This window comes from Gorilla gorilla, chromosome 2 (assembly GCF_029281585.2).
Source record: "Gorilla gorilla gorilla isolate KB3781 chromosome 2, NHGRI_mGorGor1-v2.1_pri, whole genome shotgun sequence".
Classification (NCBI taxonomy): Eukaryota; Metazoa; Chordata; class Mammalia; order Primates; family Hominidae; genus Gorilla; species Gorilla gorilla.
Genome location: NC_086017.1, coordinates 204,405,991 through 204,424,273, shown reverse-complemented (window position 1 = coordinate 204,424,273; position 18,283 = coordinate 204,405,991). Strand labels below are relative to the sequence as shown.

General features: G+C 37.4%; 1 protein-coding gene across 1 annotated transcript in view; it reads left to right on the top strand.

The window, feature by feature from the left end:
- Positions 1-18,283, top strand: part of ATP13A5 (ATPase 13A5) — a 102,621-nt gene that overhangs the window by 10,891 nt on the left and 73,447 nt on the right. Inside the window, exons 2-7 of the mRNA XM_004038219.5 lie at positions 3,662-3,835; positions 4,585-4,731; positions 5,292-5,362; positions 5,468-5,548; positions 13,765-13,834; positions 16,750-16,884. Of these exons, the coding sequence (XP_004038267.5) occupies positions 3,662-3,835; positions 4,585-4,731; positions 5,292-5,362; positions 5,468-5,548; positions 13,765-13,834; positions 16,750-16,884 (678 nt within the window). The remainder of the gene's footprint in view (positions 1-3,661; positions 3,836-4,584; positions 4,732-5,291; positions 5,363-5,467; positions 5,549-13,764; positions 13,835-16,749; positions 16,885-18,283) is intronic.

Genomic DNA, 18,283 nt, shown 5'->3' with positions numbered 1-18,283 from the left:
CTTTCTTTCTCTATTTCTTGCGTTGCACTGGTTAAGACTTCTAGTACTGTACTGATAAATATTAGTAGTAATTGTTGACAATCTCATTTTGGTTGTAACTTAAGTGGGAAAATATTCACTATTTCATCATTACACATGATGTTGCTTAAAGATGTTCTCACCTATTTTTAACTTGTTGAGAATTTTTTAAATCATGTATTGGCGTAGAATTGTTTAAGTCTTTTTCTCTATCTATTGAGATGGCCTTCTGAGTTTCCTTCTGAATATTAAAGTGCATGAAATGGCAAAGTACATTGACTGATTTTTAAATCCTTGCATTTCTAGGACAAACATTATTTGGTAGTGATGTACTAAACTTTTAATATATCACTGATTTAGTTAGATAATCTATTTTAGAATTATTTTATCTATGTTCATGACAGGGCTTAGCCTGCAATTTTCCTTGCTTGCAACATATTTATCAGAGTTTGGTGTCTGAGTATGCTGGCTTCGTAAAACAAATTGGGAGAATTTTCATCTCTTCTACTTATAAAGAGGTTTGTAAAACAATAGTATCATTTCTATCTTAAATATTTCAAAGGAATCACAAGTTCTCTGGGCTTGATGATTTCTTTGCAGGGAGCTTTTAAATTGCATATTAATTTTCTGTAATAAACACAAAATATTCGTATTTATTGATGAGTTTATCAATGTTATTAATCTTTTCAGGGTACCAATTTGACTTTGCTGTTTCTCTCTATTGTGTTGTATTTCTACTTTCTGTCTTATTTCTGCACTCATCTTTATAATTTTTTCCTTACTTTTTTGGGGTTTAATTTGCTTTTGTTTCTATAACTTCTTGAGTTGGAAGCTTAGTTTATTGATTTCAAAACTTTTTCTCTTTACTAAGATTTGCAGCTAAAGCTGTAAATGTCTATGTAAGGATTATCTTCATGGCATTCCATGAATGTTTATTTCTCAATTTTCATTTTCATTCAGTTCGAATGATTTCCTAATATTTATTGTAATTTTTTATTTGACTTACCTGTGTTATTTCAAAATATGTTGTTTACTTTCCAAATATTTGGGAATTTTTAAGTTATTCTGTTTTTAATTTCTAGTTTAATTGTAATGTCATCATACTTTATGTCTCAGAATGTGCTCAGTTTAGGTAAGTATTTTATGTGTACTTGAAAAATATGTGAATTCTGCAGTTGTTGGCTGTAATTTTCTGTATTTGTCAATTAGATCAATGTAGCTAGTGGAGGTGTTCAGACTTCCTGCAGTCCTACTGAGTGTTTTGTCTGCTTATTCTGCTGGTTATTGAGAGGCGGAGTGTGCTAAAATCTCCAATGATGAGAGTAGATTTAAATTCTATCAATTTTTCTTTATAATTTTTAAAACTATGTTTTTTAGATGTGCAAAAATTTGGGATTGTTATGTCCTCCTGTTGAATTGATCCTTTAGCTTATGAAATATCCTTCCTTTTCTCTCATAGTATTTTTTCCTTAACTATCCTTAAAGAAATATAATTTGTGTGATAGTAATAGAGCGATATCAGCTTTCTTCTACTGTTTGCACGGTATACTTTCCCCTTCTTTTCCTTTTTAACCTATCCACTTCTTTATGTTTAAAGTGTGTCTCTTGTAAATAGCATACAATAGGTCTTTTATTATCTAGTCTAATAATCTTTGCTTTTAATCATAGCATTAAGGCTGTATGCATTTAATGTAATTACTAATATAGTTGGGTTAAATTTCATAATGTTGCTACTTGTTTCCCATTTATTCTACTTGTTCTTTGTTCTTTTCTCCATTTAACACTGTATCACAGTACACTCCAGGTTTCTACATCACAGTACGCTCCATTCACAACTTACTGAACCATTAGCTATCATTTGGTTTTTCCAGTGTTTTTGCTATTACAGATAATGCTGCACTGAACATTGTATATGCAAAACTTTCTCATTTAGATATTATTTCATTAGGGCATATTTTCAAATGAAGAATTACTGATTCAAACAGTAGAAATATCTTTACAATTCTTGATACAATTTGCCACCTTACTTTTCCTAAAAAATTATTCCAGTTCACAAGGCTATTAGCACTATACAGCTGTAGTGCTTTCACTGCAGTCTTACTAGCATTGTGAGTTTGTTTTTTAATTTAAAAACATTGTATAGAAGAGAACTGAAGGGGTACCAGAATTATGATTTTCATTGCCATTACTGTATACAAATAAACAGAAAAAGAGAAAGTTATTTATGAATGAGCTCATTTCATGTACAAGCTAGACTAAAATTCCAAATTGTCCTGCTTCTATTTTTGCACACATTTTGACTTTGGCAGTAAGCTTCTGTAAATAACTCTCGGTAAAAGAATGTATATTTATGACATAATATATAAAGTGGCATATACATTTTACTTGGTCCTAATAAAACTATAATTCACAAATAAAACTAAAGCAGGTTTATAGAATCAGAGGGAACAGAAAGAGAAAGAGGAGAACCAATAGAAAACATGCTTAAAAGCAGGGTGAATGCATATTTCTAACTTAAACCTTATTTGAATAATCTCAAAATAGAGTGGCTGCCTCACTGAACTTAATGAACTTTTTTCTCAGGTGGATGGTAGTGTTGAGGGTCAGTGGAAAAAATCTTAAGCCAAGAGTTGTTTTATAGCATGATCTAAACTGGCATAAAATGCAGGATGTTCCCGCATCAAAAGTGCTCTAGACACTTAGTAAAAACTAAGTTTCTAAACATTATAGTCCTGTGATCTGGACCTGAAAATTCAGAGTTCAGTCATATTTTTAAAAAGCACAAAAACAACAACAGCAGAACCTAAAATAATAGTATAGTAGAGATATTATTCATAATCAGCATCCCTCAGGGGCTTCAAAATGCACTGAAAATTTAGCTTTTCAAATTTAAAAAACAATGCGATGAAACATCACTGTACAAGTTGGGAACTAGGAATTGGCCTTCAATAAGCAAATCTATTGTTTGGCAATTTTTCCTTCTAGAATCAAATCTCAAATCTTTATTCAGTTTATGACAAATATTGACTAACCTACTAGTAAGAGTCCAAATATTTTAGCATATTACTATCAGGGTAAATAAATATAAGCTGCTTTTTGAAAGTCTTTCATGTCCACGAGTAATTCCTTAATTTATATCATCATACTGTTTTAGGAAATAGTACATTTATTCATACTTTCCATCGTCCTCAATCATGTTATTATAAGACAAAGCTGAATGGATAAAGCTAGATGTATGAGTGTAGATCACATCTGTCATGATTTTATCATCTTCCTACAATAAATTCATATTAACAATGTTTAAAATACCTAATGCCTAAAGAAAATAAATCTGCCTCAAAACATGAAGTATTTTATAAAAATCTGAGGTGACTCTTAGGAATATATAGAAGCAAATAAATCTGCCCTTTCCATACTCTTTCTGTTTAATGTTTTAGTTCCATATACCAGGGTAGTAAAATAAGTCCTTCTTTTTTGATTTGATCAGTGGACAGCTGCAAGCAGTCAACTTGATTTAACCACCTATAACCAGATTTCTCTCCCAGCTAACATTCCTTCATCTAAAGTTTGGTTTATTGAAAGAAAATAATATGTTTATGTGAAGAAAAGAAAAATAGAGCGATCTTTTAAATTTATTCTCCAGGAGGTGTTTGGTTACCGGGACCACAATGTACGGAAAGCCTTCTGCCTTGTCGCATCCGTGCTGACCTGTGGGGGCCTTCTGCTGGTGTTCTACTGGAGACCCCAGTGGAGAGTGTGGGCCAACTGCATCCCATGCCCCTTGCAAGAAGCAGACACTGTTTTGCTGAGGACAACAGTGCGTGCCTTTCTGTTTTCTATTTTGAATGGCATGATCGTGTCTTCTGTATTGCCTCTGTGGCACAACTCTGTGGCTGGTATTATATTTCAGAAGGTAGATTTCCTCTATTTAAATAGTTTCCATAGATCAAAACAGGAGAAAACATGGCAAAATTATCTCTGCAATCCATTTGCTATCTCTCATTTTGACCCAGGAAGGAAGAGCATTTCTTCTGCTTCAGCTTGGGGAAATTTCCACCCCATCAGGCTAACAGGGAGTGCTCTTAGCCATTACATGAGCAGTGGCTGTCAGTGTTACAGCGTTTAGAGACCACAACATGGGAATGGTCATTCAGTTTTTCAAAAATATGTATTTTGGAGGATATTACACATTTTAAACACCTAGATGTCACTTTAATATAGCTAGAAACTATTTTCTGGATAGAAAGCTTTCCTGAAAAGTATTATCTTTCTTTTTATTTTCTAGCACAGTGGTTGTCAAATTTCAGTGCATGTCAGAATCGTCTGGAAGGTTCATTGAAACAAGGACGCTGGCCCCACCCAGAGTTTTTAATTCAGTAGATCTGAAGTGGGGCTGAGAATTTGCATTTCTAGTAAGTTCTGAGATAAAGCGGATGCGCTTGTTTGGGTCAAAGTTTTGTACCAAACTTTGAGAAGCACTTGTTTAGCACTTGGTAGGTATTTGGTTGATTGAGCACCTTATTGAATAACACTTGAGAATTTCATGAACTGGATTGTCTTTTCCAGGACGAATTTCAAAGATATATGAGGAAGAAGGTATTCTGCCTCTACTTATCCACACTGAAGTTTCCTGTAAGCAAGAAGTGGGAAGAATCCCTGGTGGCTGACCGCCACTCTGTCATAAACCAAGCCTTAATAAAGCCAGAATTAAAAGTAAGTTACTTGAAGGGTATGGTGTTATGCATGTTTACAGAGAAAGCATAAAATAACTGTTTATTAAATGAAAGTTCCGAATATCACACTTTTGGAATGGGAATGACAGCTTTGTATCAAAGAAAGTGAGACTGGCTGGGCATGGTCGTTCACGTCTGTAATCCCGGCACTTTTGGGAGGCCAATGTGGGCGGATCCCTTGAGCCCAGGAGTTTGAGACCAGCCTGGGAAACATGGCAAAACCTCATCTCCATTAAAAAAATAAAAATAAAAAATTAGCTGAGTGTGGTGGTGCTTGCCTGTAGTCCCAGCTACTCAGGAGGTTGAGGCAGGAGGATCGATTGAGCCTGGGAGGTCAAGGCTACAGTGAGTGGTCATCATGCCACTGCACTCCAACCTGGGTGACAGAGTGAGACCCTGTCTCAAAAAAAAAAAAAAAAGATAGAAAGAAAGAAAGTGAGACCCACAAGGGGATCTGCATCCTGCATTGAACGTCACTCCCCTCTCCCAGTGAACTTTATGTTGTGAATGACACCTGCTCTATCGCATTTGCAATCGTAGCTGCGATGCATGCAAGTGCAGAAAATCAGGTATGTTTGGAACGACCTGGAGAAGCGGTTTCAGAAAGTTGGGTAAGTACAACGTTTTGTCCCCCCTCGGTCAGGATATAGGGGAAAAACGCTGATTTGTTGAGTGCTATGAACTGAAGTGTGGTTCCTATCCTGAATACATCCTAGGTTGCTAGAAGACAGCAATTCCTGCTCTGACATCCATCAGACATTCGGATTGGGTCTGACCAGTGAAGAGCAAGAGGTCAGGTAGGACTTATTATATGCCTTAAGAGTAAACTCTGCCAGCAGAAAATGAAGTATCAAATCAGTTATCATCAGTGCATTGTTGGCATAATGCTTCATCAGCTTGATATAGTCCAAGTTCATTTACTGGCAGCAGAGATATCCTAAATTGTTCTCTTCTTAGGCAAACTTATTTTTACAAAGACTAAAAGAACAATGCAATCATATAAAATTTGATCTTTTATCTCAGGCTTGTAGAGCAATCATCTTTGTGTTGTCTTTTCATTTTTCCTTTCTTAAAAAAATCTTGAGTCATTCCCTAAATGTCAGCTTAGTAATCTTCCAAATCCTGGGAGAGACAGAATGACAATACTTTGATTGCATTTTATTCTGAAGAAACAGCCCTGGAGATGAGGATTTTGCTTGCTCGGTTAGTAGTGTTATTCACCACTATATCTGCAGTACCTAGAACAGTGCCTGATTCTTTGGTAGGAGCTCAATACATAATTCTAGAGTAAATGAGTAAGTTAATATATTCATTGATTTGTTAAGTAACAAATAGGTACTTTGCAAGGAACTAAGGATCTAAAGACAAAGGTTTAGTCATTGTCCCAGAGACACGGACTAGTCAGAAAGAGAGGCAAAAATGGTGGCACAATCATGAGATTGGTACCTATAGATGCACATAAATTAGGAAATGCTTATGCTATTATTAACTCATAGAGATACAGAGTCCCTGCTTTCTTCAGCTATTATTTGAAATGATGAATCCTGGCAAATCTGAAAGGAAATCATTACAAGTCTTCCCCAGAATCTTATAATCAGCTTTATTTCTCACCCATTTTTAGAGACAGTGTCTGCTTAACCTTTACAGTCAGCCGGAAACACCTATTCACAAGCTAAGAAGTAATCGGATACTTTAAAATACAGGTTTTAAGCTCCACCCTCATAATTCTGATAATTCTGTAGGAGCAAGGGGTACTTAGAAGATATGCATTTTTAGCAAGCAACCCCCATAATTCTCACACACACCAAGTCTAAGAGTTACTGATCTGTTGTTTATAAGTTTTTCCTCTGTCAGACACTATGAAACATGAACCAGACATCTGGACTAGGACAATATTGCAAAATGCCTTAGAAATGGTATTATTGTGTAAGATTTCAGATGTAATGCTCAAAACATTGACACACAAAAAAGTTTTTAAAGCTATTAAAATATGTTGGTTTAATAGCACTAAATACAAGACATGTAAAGGATTTATCTAGGACATTTAAGAATTCTAGTTGATAGAGGTAGACATACTCTGCCTATGTAACCACTTCCACAGGAAAGATTTCCTGTCAGTGCAGCTACCTCATGTTTTTTTCTTATTTATCAAGCGCCAAACTTTAGTAAACATAGTACATAATCAAATTTAAATCTGATCCATGACCAGGTGCAGTGGCTCACACCTGTAATCCCAGCACTTTGGGAGGCCAAGGCGGGTGGATCACCTGAGGTCAAGAGTTCAAGACCAGTCTGGCCAACATGGTGAAACTCCGTCTTTACTAAAAACACAAAAATTAGCCAGGCGTGGTGGCCTGTGCCTGTAGTCCCAGCTACTCAGGAGGCTGAGGCAGGAGAATTGCTTGGACCCAGGAGGTGGAGGTTGCAGAGAGCTGAGATCATGCCACTGCACTTTAGCCTGGGCAATAGAGTGAGACTCTGTCACAAAAAAAAAAAAAAAAAAAAAATCTGATCCACACAATATAGAACTTGACAATCTAATAAGCAAGACAAAGAGTATCATTTTCCAAATATGAAGAATGGAGCAGATAATCTACTTATAAACATGGTCATATTTATGTTATTTGGGGAGTGAAAAGAGAATAAGTAGAATATGGAAGATTTTTTCATTTCATTTTTTAAGGTAAGACCAAGGCCTTTAAAAAACTAAGTGTGATGGATGGTTGAGTAATATCTTACCAATTTCCTAGTGAATTTGAGCTTGCTTTCATTAAAAAGCAAGTACATAAAGTGAGAAATGAATGGGGATACACAAGAATCTCTGATGATGAAAAGCTACAGAGTTTACATGCAAACTTTTTCTATGGGCTCCCTAGCAGCTGGGTAGAGAGAGAAAATGCAGATTTACATAGTTCTCACTTTTCAGTAGCGAAAGCATATCCAAACATCAGGAGAAATAACTTTACCCCGGAGAGAAATTGTGAGAAGGGATCAGAGAGAGGGAAAGTAAATTGTCCCAGGAGTTCCATGTTCCTTATCTTCACCCGTCATGAACTGAACTCAAACTTCCATATTAGTGCCTGTCCTAGACAGGCCAAAAGACATTCAAGGTAATTCTTTTATATCACAAAAGTGAGCCCATAAGGGAAAAATAAAAATAAAAAACCTACCTGATTCCTCAACTAGTCAAGTAGTCTTCCTATTAAGATCATTTATCAGTTGAGCATCTCTTCACCTTATTTTTCACTCAGCCCACCCACCCTGCTTCTGTCCCTTTTGTTTAGGCTGCAGAAAATAAAAGGAGTAAATGACTTCCTGGCAGCAGAAATGGAAGGACACTCTCCCAGCCCCCCTGCACCACCACCACCACCACCACCACACACACACACACACACGCACGCACACACACACACTTGAGGTTAAGTCCAGACCAATCACCTTGCTGGTGACCTAGCTCTCAGGAAGAAAAAAAGCTTTGATAGACAGGGTTTGCTGGTTTCTATGGTAGGAATATTCCATCCATGGCCAACTTAAGCCACCAAGGTGACATCACTGAATGCAAAGCTGGGAAGAGAGGTTCCCCATTGATTTAGTGATTCTGCAAGGCCAAATTTAATTCTCAATGTTTACCACAGCATTGAGAGAAAAGGCATGCTTGTCAGCACCAGAGGAAAGGAATCCGAGTGACAGACAGCAAGAGAAGGTAGGTTTACCATTAATGCGTAGCTCTAAGCTGACAGAAACGGTTCCATGAGAACACAGAACATCAGAAAAGAGAGAAAGAAGAAGCAAAAAGAAGGTGAGAGAGAGAGAGAGAAGGACAGAGAGAGGCTGCTGTGAGACCCTACTCTCTTACTCCTCAGTCTTGGGGAAAGGAAAATTTAGAAACCATGCTTATATACCGTGACCTCTATCCCCTTTGAAACCACCTCTAGAAAAGAGTCCTGTAGTAGATACTCAGCCATCAGATCAGCATTTACAGAAGGATCAAGGAAGGGCTGGTTGGAGGAGAGGAAAGGGGCTTTGCTCATTCTTCTGGAAGCCAATAACATAGTCTCAACTATTAGAATTCAATTAGAAGTTAACGAGTTACTTAAAAATATAACATATATATATATAACCTTTCTTTAAAATTTAATGCATAAGCTATTTAATAAAAATTAAATGAACTGAGATCATTTTCTTTTTTAATAAAGTGGAATTATCAGATCCACGGTTCTATGGATCTTGGCCTATTTAAAGTATAAAATCACTTAACTCTACTGCCTTATTTAGAGCAAAGCCCTACAGAGGGACCAGGAAAGCTAAGTCCAGAATCTCCCTGGCAGGATCCTGCACTCGGTTTCTTTGTACCCCATCTCCATTCCTGATGTCCTCCTGGTCCATTCCCTTCTGCATCTCTATGCCTGGGAATGCTCAAGGCCTTTCCCCAGAAAAGCTGACTGGAAGCGCCTCACTTAGCTCACATGGAGGGCTTGAAATCCTCTAAGAGCCCAACTTCTTGAGTTTTCCTGAGGCTATCTGAAAACATGCAATTTAGGCAATGAAAGAAATGGGCAGGTCACAGATGAGGACAAATGTAAAAAACTAAAATAACTTTCATGTAATTTGTAGAATGGAGATACATTCTCTGTGTAAGTGTTTCATTAAAGTACACAAGCAGGTTCAAGCTGTAACGAAAGAGATGTTTTCCTTCCATAAAGCAATTTCTCAAAATATACCAATCTTGTTTTTATTATTGTTTTTAATGGAAGGGCTCGAAGGCCAGCACTCTTGTTGTACTATACAACCACATCCAAATCCCAGAAGTTGGATGCCATGTCCTATGCATCTGTGAATATCTTAGGTCTTCCTCCCTTTATAAAACAAGAGTGTTAGGGAAGTCAGGAACTTGCTAACAGAATCACATGGGAACTTTCTCAACCTCTACATGTCTGCTTCCTGAAAATTCCTAAGTTCCTGGAAGTGGGTTATGCCAGAATCTCCTGGCTTGACATTGTATGTATGGAAAACTATAGATGTCCCTGCCTGCCAGAGACTCTGTTGGAAACTTTTCAGAATGGAAGCAGTGAGCAAAAAATAGGTGTAGTTTGAAAAACTCCACTATAATTCTAACATGCCCTTCCTTCCTCCTTGAGGACTCCTTCAGTCTTTACCACCTGGAGCCTAAAGTGACTACCACACGACACATTATTAACAATTATTGGTAAGTTAATTGAATGAATGAATGAATGAATAACAAATGAAAAGGGACATGGACCTCCTCCAAGAGAAAGTCCTCCTAGTCATCTGCATTTTGTTTTCTCAGAAATAAATAAATTCTAACAGATTTACTGATATCTCAGGGTTGGAGGAAACCTCAATGATTCCCCAAGTTTAGCCCATGGTCCCTGCAGAAATCCCCTCCACAGGTTTCCTGCTGAGAAATTGTTCAACTTCTGGAGAGGGACTATCTACCTCCAAAGCAACTCTTCTTCTAATGCATGGTTGGAAATATTAGGCAGGTCTGCTTAATTTTATTTAGCCTACGTTGTTCTGTGAAGCTGCTGGGAACAATCTGGGGCCTGTTTTCCCTGCCAGCTGGTCAGAATGTCAGCTCTCTTGTTTCTTAGACCTTTCTTCATGTGAACCAGCTTCAAATCTTATATTTCTTCCCATTGCTCAGCCATTAGTCTACACCCCTGAATATTCTGCTTGGCTTGTGCTGAAACTGAGATGGGTACATGATCTCTAAACACACAATATTTTTTGGCAAGAAGCAGTAGAAGAGACACAGCAGCAAGGGGCATGCCAGGCTGTGATTTCAATATGGCTCAGATGAGCCATAAAGAGGATGATCTACAGGCAAATATTGATCAACTGGATCCCCATCCTCATGGGATCTCTTCTCTCTTAATGGTAATATTGCCAAACTTGGAGAGCCAAAGAGCATCAGACTCTAGGCTTGCTTTCTAAACTGCTTTCCATACCCCATGTACTGCCTTGAACCTCATGAATTCATTCTAATATTTAGGGAATATCCTCTAGGTCAGACACTGTGCCCCTAGTGCTAGATTTTTAGACAGGATTTAAAAATCTCTGTTTCTGGGCTGGGCATGGTGGCTTATGCCTGTAATCCCAGCATTTTGGGAAGCTGAGTCAGGTGGATCACGAGGTCAGGGGTTTGAGACCAGCCTGGCCAACATGGTGAAACCCCGTGTCTACTAAAAATACAAAAATTAGCCAGGTGTGGTAGTGTGGGCCTGTAATCCCAGCTACTCAGGAGGCTGAGGCAGGAGAATCACTTGAAACTGGGAGGCGGAAGTTGAAGTGAGCCTAGACTGTGCCAATGCACTCCAGCCTGGGCAACAGAGCAAGACTCCGTCTCAAAAAAGAAAAAGAAAAAGAAAAAAAAATCTGTTTCTGCCTTTAAAGGGACTCTAGGAAACTAGAGGGAAAAGACATTTAAGTATACATTATAATTTAATGATGTAAGTGCTGTTGCTAAGAAAAGAAAGGTTGTTGGAAGGGAGAAAAATAGAGTTAATTGTGCCAGAGGGAGTAAGACTTCAAAGATAGCTGCCATTTATTGAGAACTAAATGCTTTATGTATTTTTCTCATATGCTACTGGTAGCATTTTTTTTTTAATTAGAGTCTCCCTTTGTTGCCCAGGCAGGTCTCAAACTCCTGAGGTCAAGCAGTCCTCCTGCCTCAGCCTCCCAAGTAGCTGGGACTACAGGTGTGTGCCACACACCCAGCTTGATAGCAATTTTATTAGGTATGTTTTATAAAACCCCTTTTACAGATGAGAAGAGTGAGGCTGACGCCTCATTCAGCCATCAATTCGTTCATTCAGCATGTAATAGACTCTGTTTTAGGCATTCGGAATGTATCGATGTCCTCTGGAAGCTTACATTATAGTGGAAGATACAGTCTGTTTTTTTTTTTTGCAAACTTATTAAAATGTGAAACATAACGTGTAATTTCAGGTAATTATATGCACTATAATGAAAAATATGGCAGGATAAAGAGATGAAGAGAATCTGAATTAAGAGTCAGGGTAGCTATTTTAAGGAGCATTGTTAGGGAAAGCCCAGTAAGGAGGTGCTACTTGAACAGAGAAAGAATGAAATTCATTCACAAAGGGAACGCCCTTGTTTCATTGAGGGACTGAGCGGGTAGACATACGAAGTTGTGGAGGAAATTAGTTCCAGGTGGAGGGAACAGCAAGCACAAGGTCTTAGCTGTGTTCAAATCCAGGCCTCTCTGCTCCCACGTTTCTCAACCATTAAGCTTGATTGTCGGATCTGGCTCTCCGAGGCTGAGTAGGCATTCACAAACTGAAGAATGTGGGAAGGGCATTCAAAACGGAGAGAGGGAGAGAGAATGGAGGACCGAGTTTGGGGTCCTAAGTTCTGACACTTTGCTTAACAACAGATTATTGCCCCAGATTGTGTAAAGGAGTCCTGAGTACTGAAATGGTTTGAGTTATGGGCTCTTTCCAGCGGGAGGTTTAGGGACTTAAGAAGTCAAAGAGCGTGATGGGCTGTTTGCCCTCTCTGATTCCCAACATCCTTGAACCTCAGTGTTTTCATGGCATGGAGTCAGAAGACCTCGGTTTGAGTCCTCTCTGTCCTTTGCAAACTACAATTGTACTTGGAAAAAAATATGGCTAAGAAGTCAGATAAACTTGGGTTCAGCTCTCTGTTATACCTCAGTGAGACCAAAGATCTCTCATGCAGATTCTCCCCATTGGTCCTTTCTGAGGCAGATTTGTGAAGTGGAGTCATAGACCATGCTACAAAGCCTGCCTCTTTCTAGCTCTGCGATCCTGGAAAGGTTTCTTGGTTTATCGGAGCTTGAGTTTTTATTACAATAGGTGCTAATAATATGAAATCTCATGGGAATAATGTGATGATTGAAGGAGTTAATGCATATAAAAGGCTAAGTGCAGTTTCTGACACTGTCAACTCTGTTTAAAAGTTACATTGTAGGCCGGGCGTGCTGGCTCACGCTTGTAATCTCAGCACTTTGGGAGGCTGAGGCGGGTGGATCACCTGAGGTCAGGGGTTCGAGACGAGCCTGACCAAGATGGAGAAACCCCGTCTGTACTAAAAATACAAAATTAGCCTGGCGTGATGGCGCATGCCTGTAATCCCAGCTACTCGGGAGGCAGAGGCAGGAGAATCGCTTGAACCTGGGAGGCAGAGGTTGCGGTGAACTGAGATCGTGCCATTGCACTCCAGCCTGGGCAACAAGAGTGAAACTCCATCTCAAAAAAAAAAAAATGTTACATTGTTGTGATTCATACTAGATGTGTGCACTTTTGGCTACATGCCGCACTGAATAATTTCTTCCATTGGCAAAATAGAGATATTAGCCCTTTCCTTTGGACTATTGTGAGGATCAAATGAATCTTTGTAAAAACTTTGTTAATGGTAAAATAGTATAGAAATATGCATTCTTGTTGTAATGCACATATGTATTACACCTTGTGTATAATGTACACGTTTACCAAGTGTTAGCCATGAAGGCCATATCTTCCAGTTCATTTGCTCATTCATTCAGTTCATATACTAATATGTATTCATTCAGTTCGTATACTAAGGGCCCTGTCCTAGGTGCTGGAGGTACCAAAGTAAGATAGATATGACTTCTAACATCAAGGGCAATCTAGAATGCCTGACAAGTCTAGGAACATCTGCATAGCTGTGTCTTTTTCGTTGCTTTTAGTATATAATAAAATTATTTTAAAAGTAACTCAAAATGAAAGTGTCTTTCCAACTTTTTTTTTGAGTTGTACTACACTTAAGATATATTTGTATCGAGGACTACAGCTCTGTCCATCATACACTGACTTTCATTTCAAAAATAGTAGTTTAGAATTACGTTTCAAAAGAACTTGCACATTATTTTTTAATCAAAGTCACAAAATCTCCAAAGAGTAGAAAAATGACTTCTGTTTAGTTTGGCCTGTAGTCACTTATCATGTGCTTGTAGCTATGACACTAATGGATGATCAATTTCCCACAGAAGATTAGTGTGTGGGCCCAACGCCATTGAGGTTGAAATCCAACCAATATGGAAGCTGCTTGTTAAACAGGTAACTGTTTTCTTTTCTTTTTTTTTGAAAAAATAAATTTCTGCCCCTTACTTCTTACTTCCTAGAAGGAACACATAAATACTTTGATGTGAATGATATCTTGTTTCATGCGACTTCTTTTTGTTACTGCTTATTTTAAACTCAGGTTTACTTTAAAATTCCTTTCCAGTGTGAGACAGATTCCTGCTTCATAATCTCCTGTTTGTTTTGTTTTGTTCTCTTTAGTTTGGATGGTGGTTGTGGTGGTGGTGGTGGTGGGGTGGTTAGTCCACTGGGTTGCTATAACAAAATGTCATGCATTGGGTGGTTTAAACAACAAACACTTATTTTCCCACAGTTTTAGAGGCTGGGAAGTCCAAGATCAAGGTGCTTGCATATTCAGTTCCTGGTGAGGACCCATTTCTGGGTGTGCAGACTACTGTGTTCTTTATGTCTTCACATGGTGGAGAGAGAGGTCTGGTCTCTTCCTCTTCCTACAAGGACACTAATCCCATCATGGGACCTCTACCTTCATGACCTCATCTCAACCTAATTGCCTCCCAAGGGACCCATCTCCAAATACCATCACATTGGGGGTTAGGGCTTCAACCTATGAATTTAGAGGGGACACAAATGTTCAGTCCACAGCATGGGGCAATGTTATTATTTCTATAATTATTGAGGATTTGAAATGTATTCTTTTGGTCTTTTTCAAATGACTTTATTATCTTCATTTTCTTGAGAGTAACTTCTCCCTTTGTTAGTGTTTTATTTTTGTTTTTGTTTTTAAAAATATTTTCCTTGTGTGCTTGGATTTTTTTTTTTTTAACGCTTACCTTAAGTGGGACACTTTCCCCATCAATTTTTCTCTTTCTGTCTGTGCTTTCTGTGCTTCTTTGATGGCTTTGTTTGCCTCCAGTTGGCCCCTATGTGGTCCCTGAAGGTTTGGGTGCTTGTCCTTCAGGGATTTGTCACATGCATGCTCTTAGCCAGCTTGAGGCTTAGCCCAGTTCACAGTTGTCCCATGGACACTCCTCTCCCATTCCACCCTTGGGTGGAAAGCCTTCATTGGTTATGACTTTGCTCAACCTCTATTCTGGAACAGGAAGCCCATGGCCACCCTTGTTTTCCACCATATGCCTCATTTCTATCCTCAGCCACCTAAGGGACACGTTCTGTCTCTATTCCTCCGAGAAAGGAGCTCCTAGATTTTGCTGTCTAGTCCTTGTCTGGAACCCATGAATCTGATGATGTGAGCCCCCACTCAATGGTGCATGTTTTCAGTCTATTTCTAACCCATAAAGATGGTCATTTTGTTTTGGAACATGGACATATCTTTTTAATATTAAAAAATTATTTACCATTATTCTGTGTCTGAAGCAGAAAACAGGTTGCTTTTTTTAACTTTATTTTTTAGACTAGTTTTCGGTTCACAGCAAAATTGGGTGGAACATACAAAGATTTCCCATATACGTCCTGCCTCCACATATGCATAGCTTCCCTAACTATCAAAAAGTAGGCAGCTTTTTAAACATCAAGTACATTTTCAAATTGCCAAATATTCTCCAGGGGTCAATGTGTTCTAATTTGAAAGGAGTGCTAGTATTTTCTGGAACCTATTTACTAGCCCTTTAGTAGAAAGAAAAAAAAACCAAGTACAACTATTTGTTTACATTTGGTTTCAAAAAACTATTAAATAAGAGAACTGAATTAATTAGAATAGTGTTGTTTCTTCTGCAAAAAGTATTTAACCAGTATTCTACTGGATTTGTTTAACTTCAAGATCATATTATCATTTGCACATAATCTACAATCAGAGCATTTTATAATAAGCAAACAAAAAAGCTATAATTTGTAAGTAAAGCAGTTGGGATTGAAATAACAAGAAACATTAAGGAACAAAATCTTTTTTAATGGACAAAATATATCCAACACTTAAGATACAACGTACTAACTTATTTACCACATGTCAGTTCACTTTTAAGACTAAATTAGAATTGTATTTAGTACATAAGGGAATTATAGAAAACAGAGGTAAGAGAGAATAGCACTGGTTTTAACCAATATTTCATCCAATTCATAATGATTAGAAAGAACACTTTCTCAGAAAAATTATACTTGCTTTGCTCTGATGGACTCTTTAGTTCACTTTCTGTGTGTATATCCTGTGACTTTTCTCTGGCTTCTCAGGTTTGCCCTCTCTGCTCTCATTATTAGCATGAGTTAGCAGGACCCAAATGGGAAAAACTGAGGGAACAAAAAAAGTTGAAGGTATTCTCATGCGACCAGAAATGTACATGTATGAGTGACCAGCTTTCAGGTTGGTAATACCTTCTGCTCATGATTTGCTCTGCAGCCTTGGGGAAGACATTTCTCTCCAGTATTCCTCCTTGTTCAAGAGAAGAACTTAGCTGACTCTTATGTGACCTTGCTAGGACCTGTGACATGAAAGATATGCTATTTTTAAATGACCTGAATAGAAAAGTAGAATCTTTCATTTTCATTGCACAACTTGACTAAATCTGCAGCATGTGATTATATGAAAAATAAAACTGCAATTAAACTGTTCCAAATGGAAGTACGTTTTTAAAAGAGACTGAATCATGTACCTCCCCCATTATGAGTCAGTCTGTTTAAGAAGGTGAATTGTTAAATTTTGTTATTGGTAAAATATTTTCGAAATTCAAAATGAATAAGAATGATCAACTTGTGGGCATGGCTCTGAATGCATAAAATAATTTTGCTTCCACCATATCACATTCTATGTGTTTGACATTTTCTCAACCCAAATCAATAGCGATCTAAGTGAATTCTTAAATATTAGAGGTTTGTGTGTGTTGTAAAAAAATGAGAAAAAAATTGATAATGAAATGACATCTTCTTGATTGCTACTAAGGTTCATGCGAGTGACCCAAATGCCATTTTTGTGCCTGCAGGTTTTAAATCCATTCTATGTGTTCCAAGCCTTCACCCTAACTTTGTGGCTGTCTCAAGGTTACATAGAATACTCTGTGGCCATCATCATTTTGACTGTTATCTCCATTGTCTTAAGTGTGTATGATTTGCGACAGGTAAGACCTGAAATCACAGTCAGATTCTATTTAGCTTCTAGCTAAAGAAGTAAAGCCCATGGTATTTCCACTGAGAGCCAGGAGTTGCTTTGTCAACCATAAGTCTTGAAACAAAAAGTGAGGGCTTACCAAATATGGGATGACAGAAGGAGGACTTTGGACTACCAGGGAGAGTTAAATGTCTTTGCAAACTCTGATTATCATCTGAAGCCTTCATCGAATGCTTTGTTTAGAAGCACTCTGAGGCTCTATTTGAGTATGGTGGGAAAGAATGCTGTGATGGATTAATGACGCCAGCCATAGTTTTAGGAGAATGAAGGGGTAGCGTCTCAACTGTGTGCATTAATCAAGATATTATGCCCCTTAGAACATTTCCATCTATTTCCCCTGACTTAAATATTGTATTTGTTCTGTAGGTTTCCTATTTAATTGTCTTTGAAAAATTTTAGTCTCTCTCTTAGAAGTCCTTTATAATGTCTATGTGTTCATTTGATATTTGGGTATATCTTTACGGAAATCCCAAAGAAATACAGAAATTCCTGTGTGGGAGTTAGGGGATGGGTTGTAGAAAAAATTAGTTTTGATTCTATACTCAATAAGGCAGTGTTTCAGCAAGAGAATTCCTTGACATTTTTGAGCTTCTGGCTTATTAAATCAAAATATCCAGGGTTAGAATCTTCATTTTCAAAAGTTTTATAACTAATGATTGTTATGCATTCTGAAAGCTTAAGAATGATTATTATAAGGGAACCCACTGAAGGATAAATTCAAACACGAAGGTCCCAGATATATGTATTTATTTATTAATGCCATCATATTTTTCGTTCATTTTACTCTATTAAGTGCACATATCTATACCAGCTTATATGGAGATTTATGTCTTTATTAATTTTTAAAATTAAAATAAGATCTTACTATGCACATTAATCTGGAACTTTCATTTTTCACTTTATATATAATGGCAATTCACCAAGTAAATAAATAATTATAATTCATGTTTTTAAAATAATACTATAATATTCCACGATAAATCATAATTTATTCAACTATTCCATTACTTGTTGAAAGTAATTTCCCCTCAGTCTTTTGCCACCACAAATAATGTTGAATTAAAAGTTACTGCTACAGTATGGGCGTGTTCTTACATATTAGTGTTTGCATTTTTTAGCATAGCAGCCAAAAGCCAGGTTACTGAATCAAGGCATATGTATGTTTTGAATTTTAATAGATGCTGCTATATTATTTTCCACAAATGAAAGAATTTTTTTTTAATCAGAAACACACAAGAGTATTTATTTCCCCTGGATTCATCAGTTTCTGGAGTTATATTGATATTTACGATTTTTAAAATCTAACGTCTTTAAAAAAACCGGGTCTCATTGATGTTTTAAGGTACATT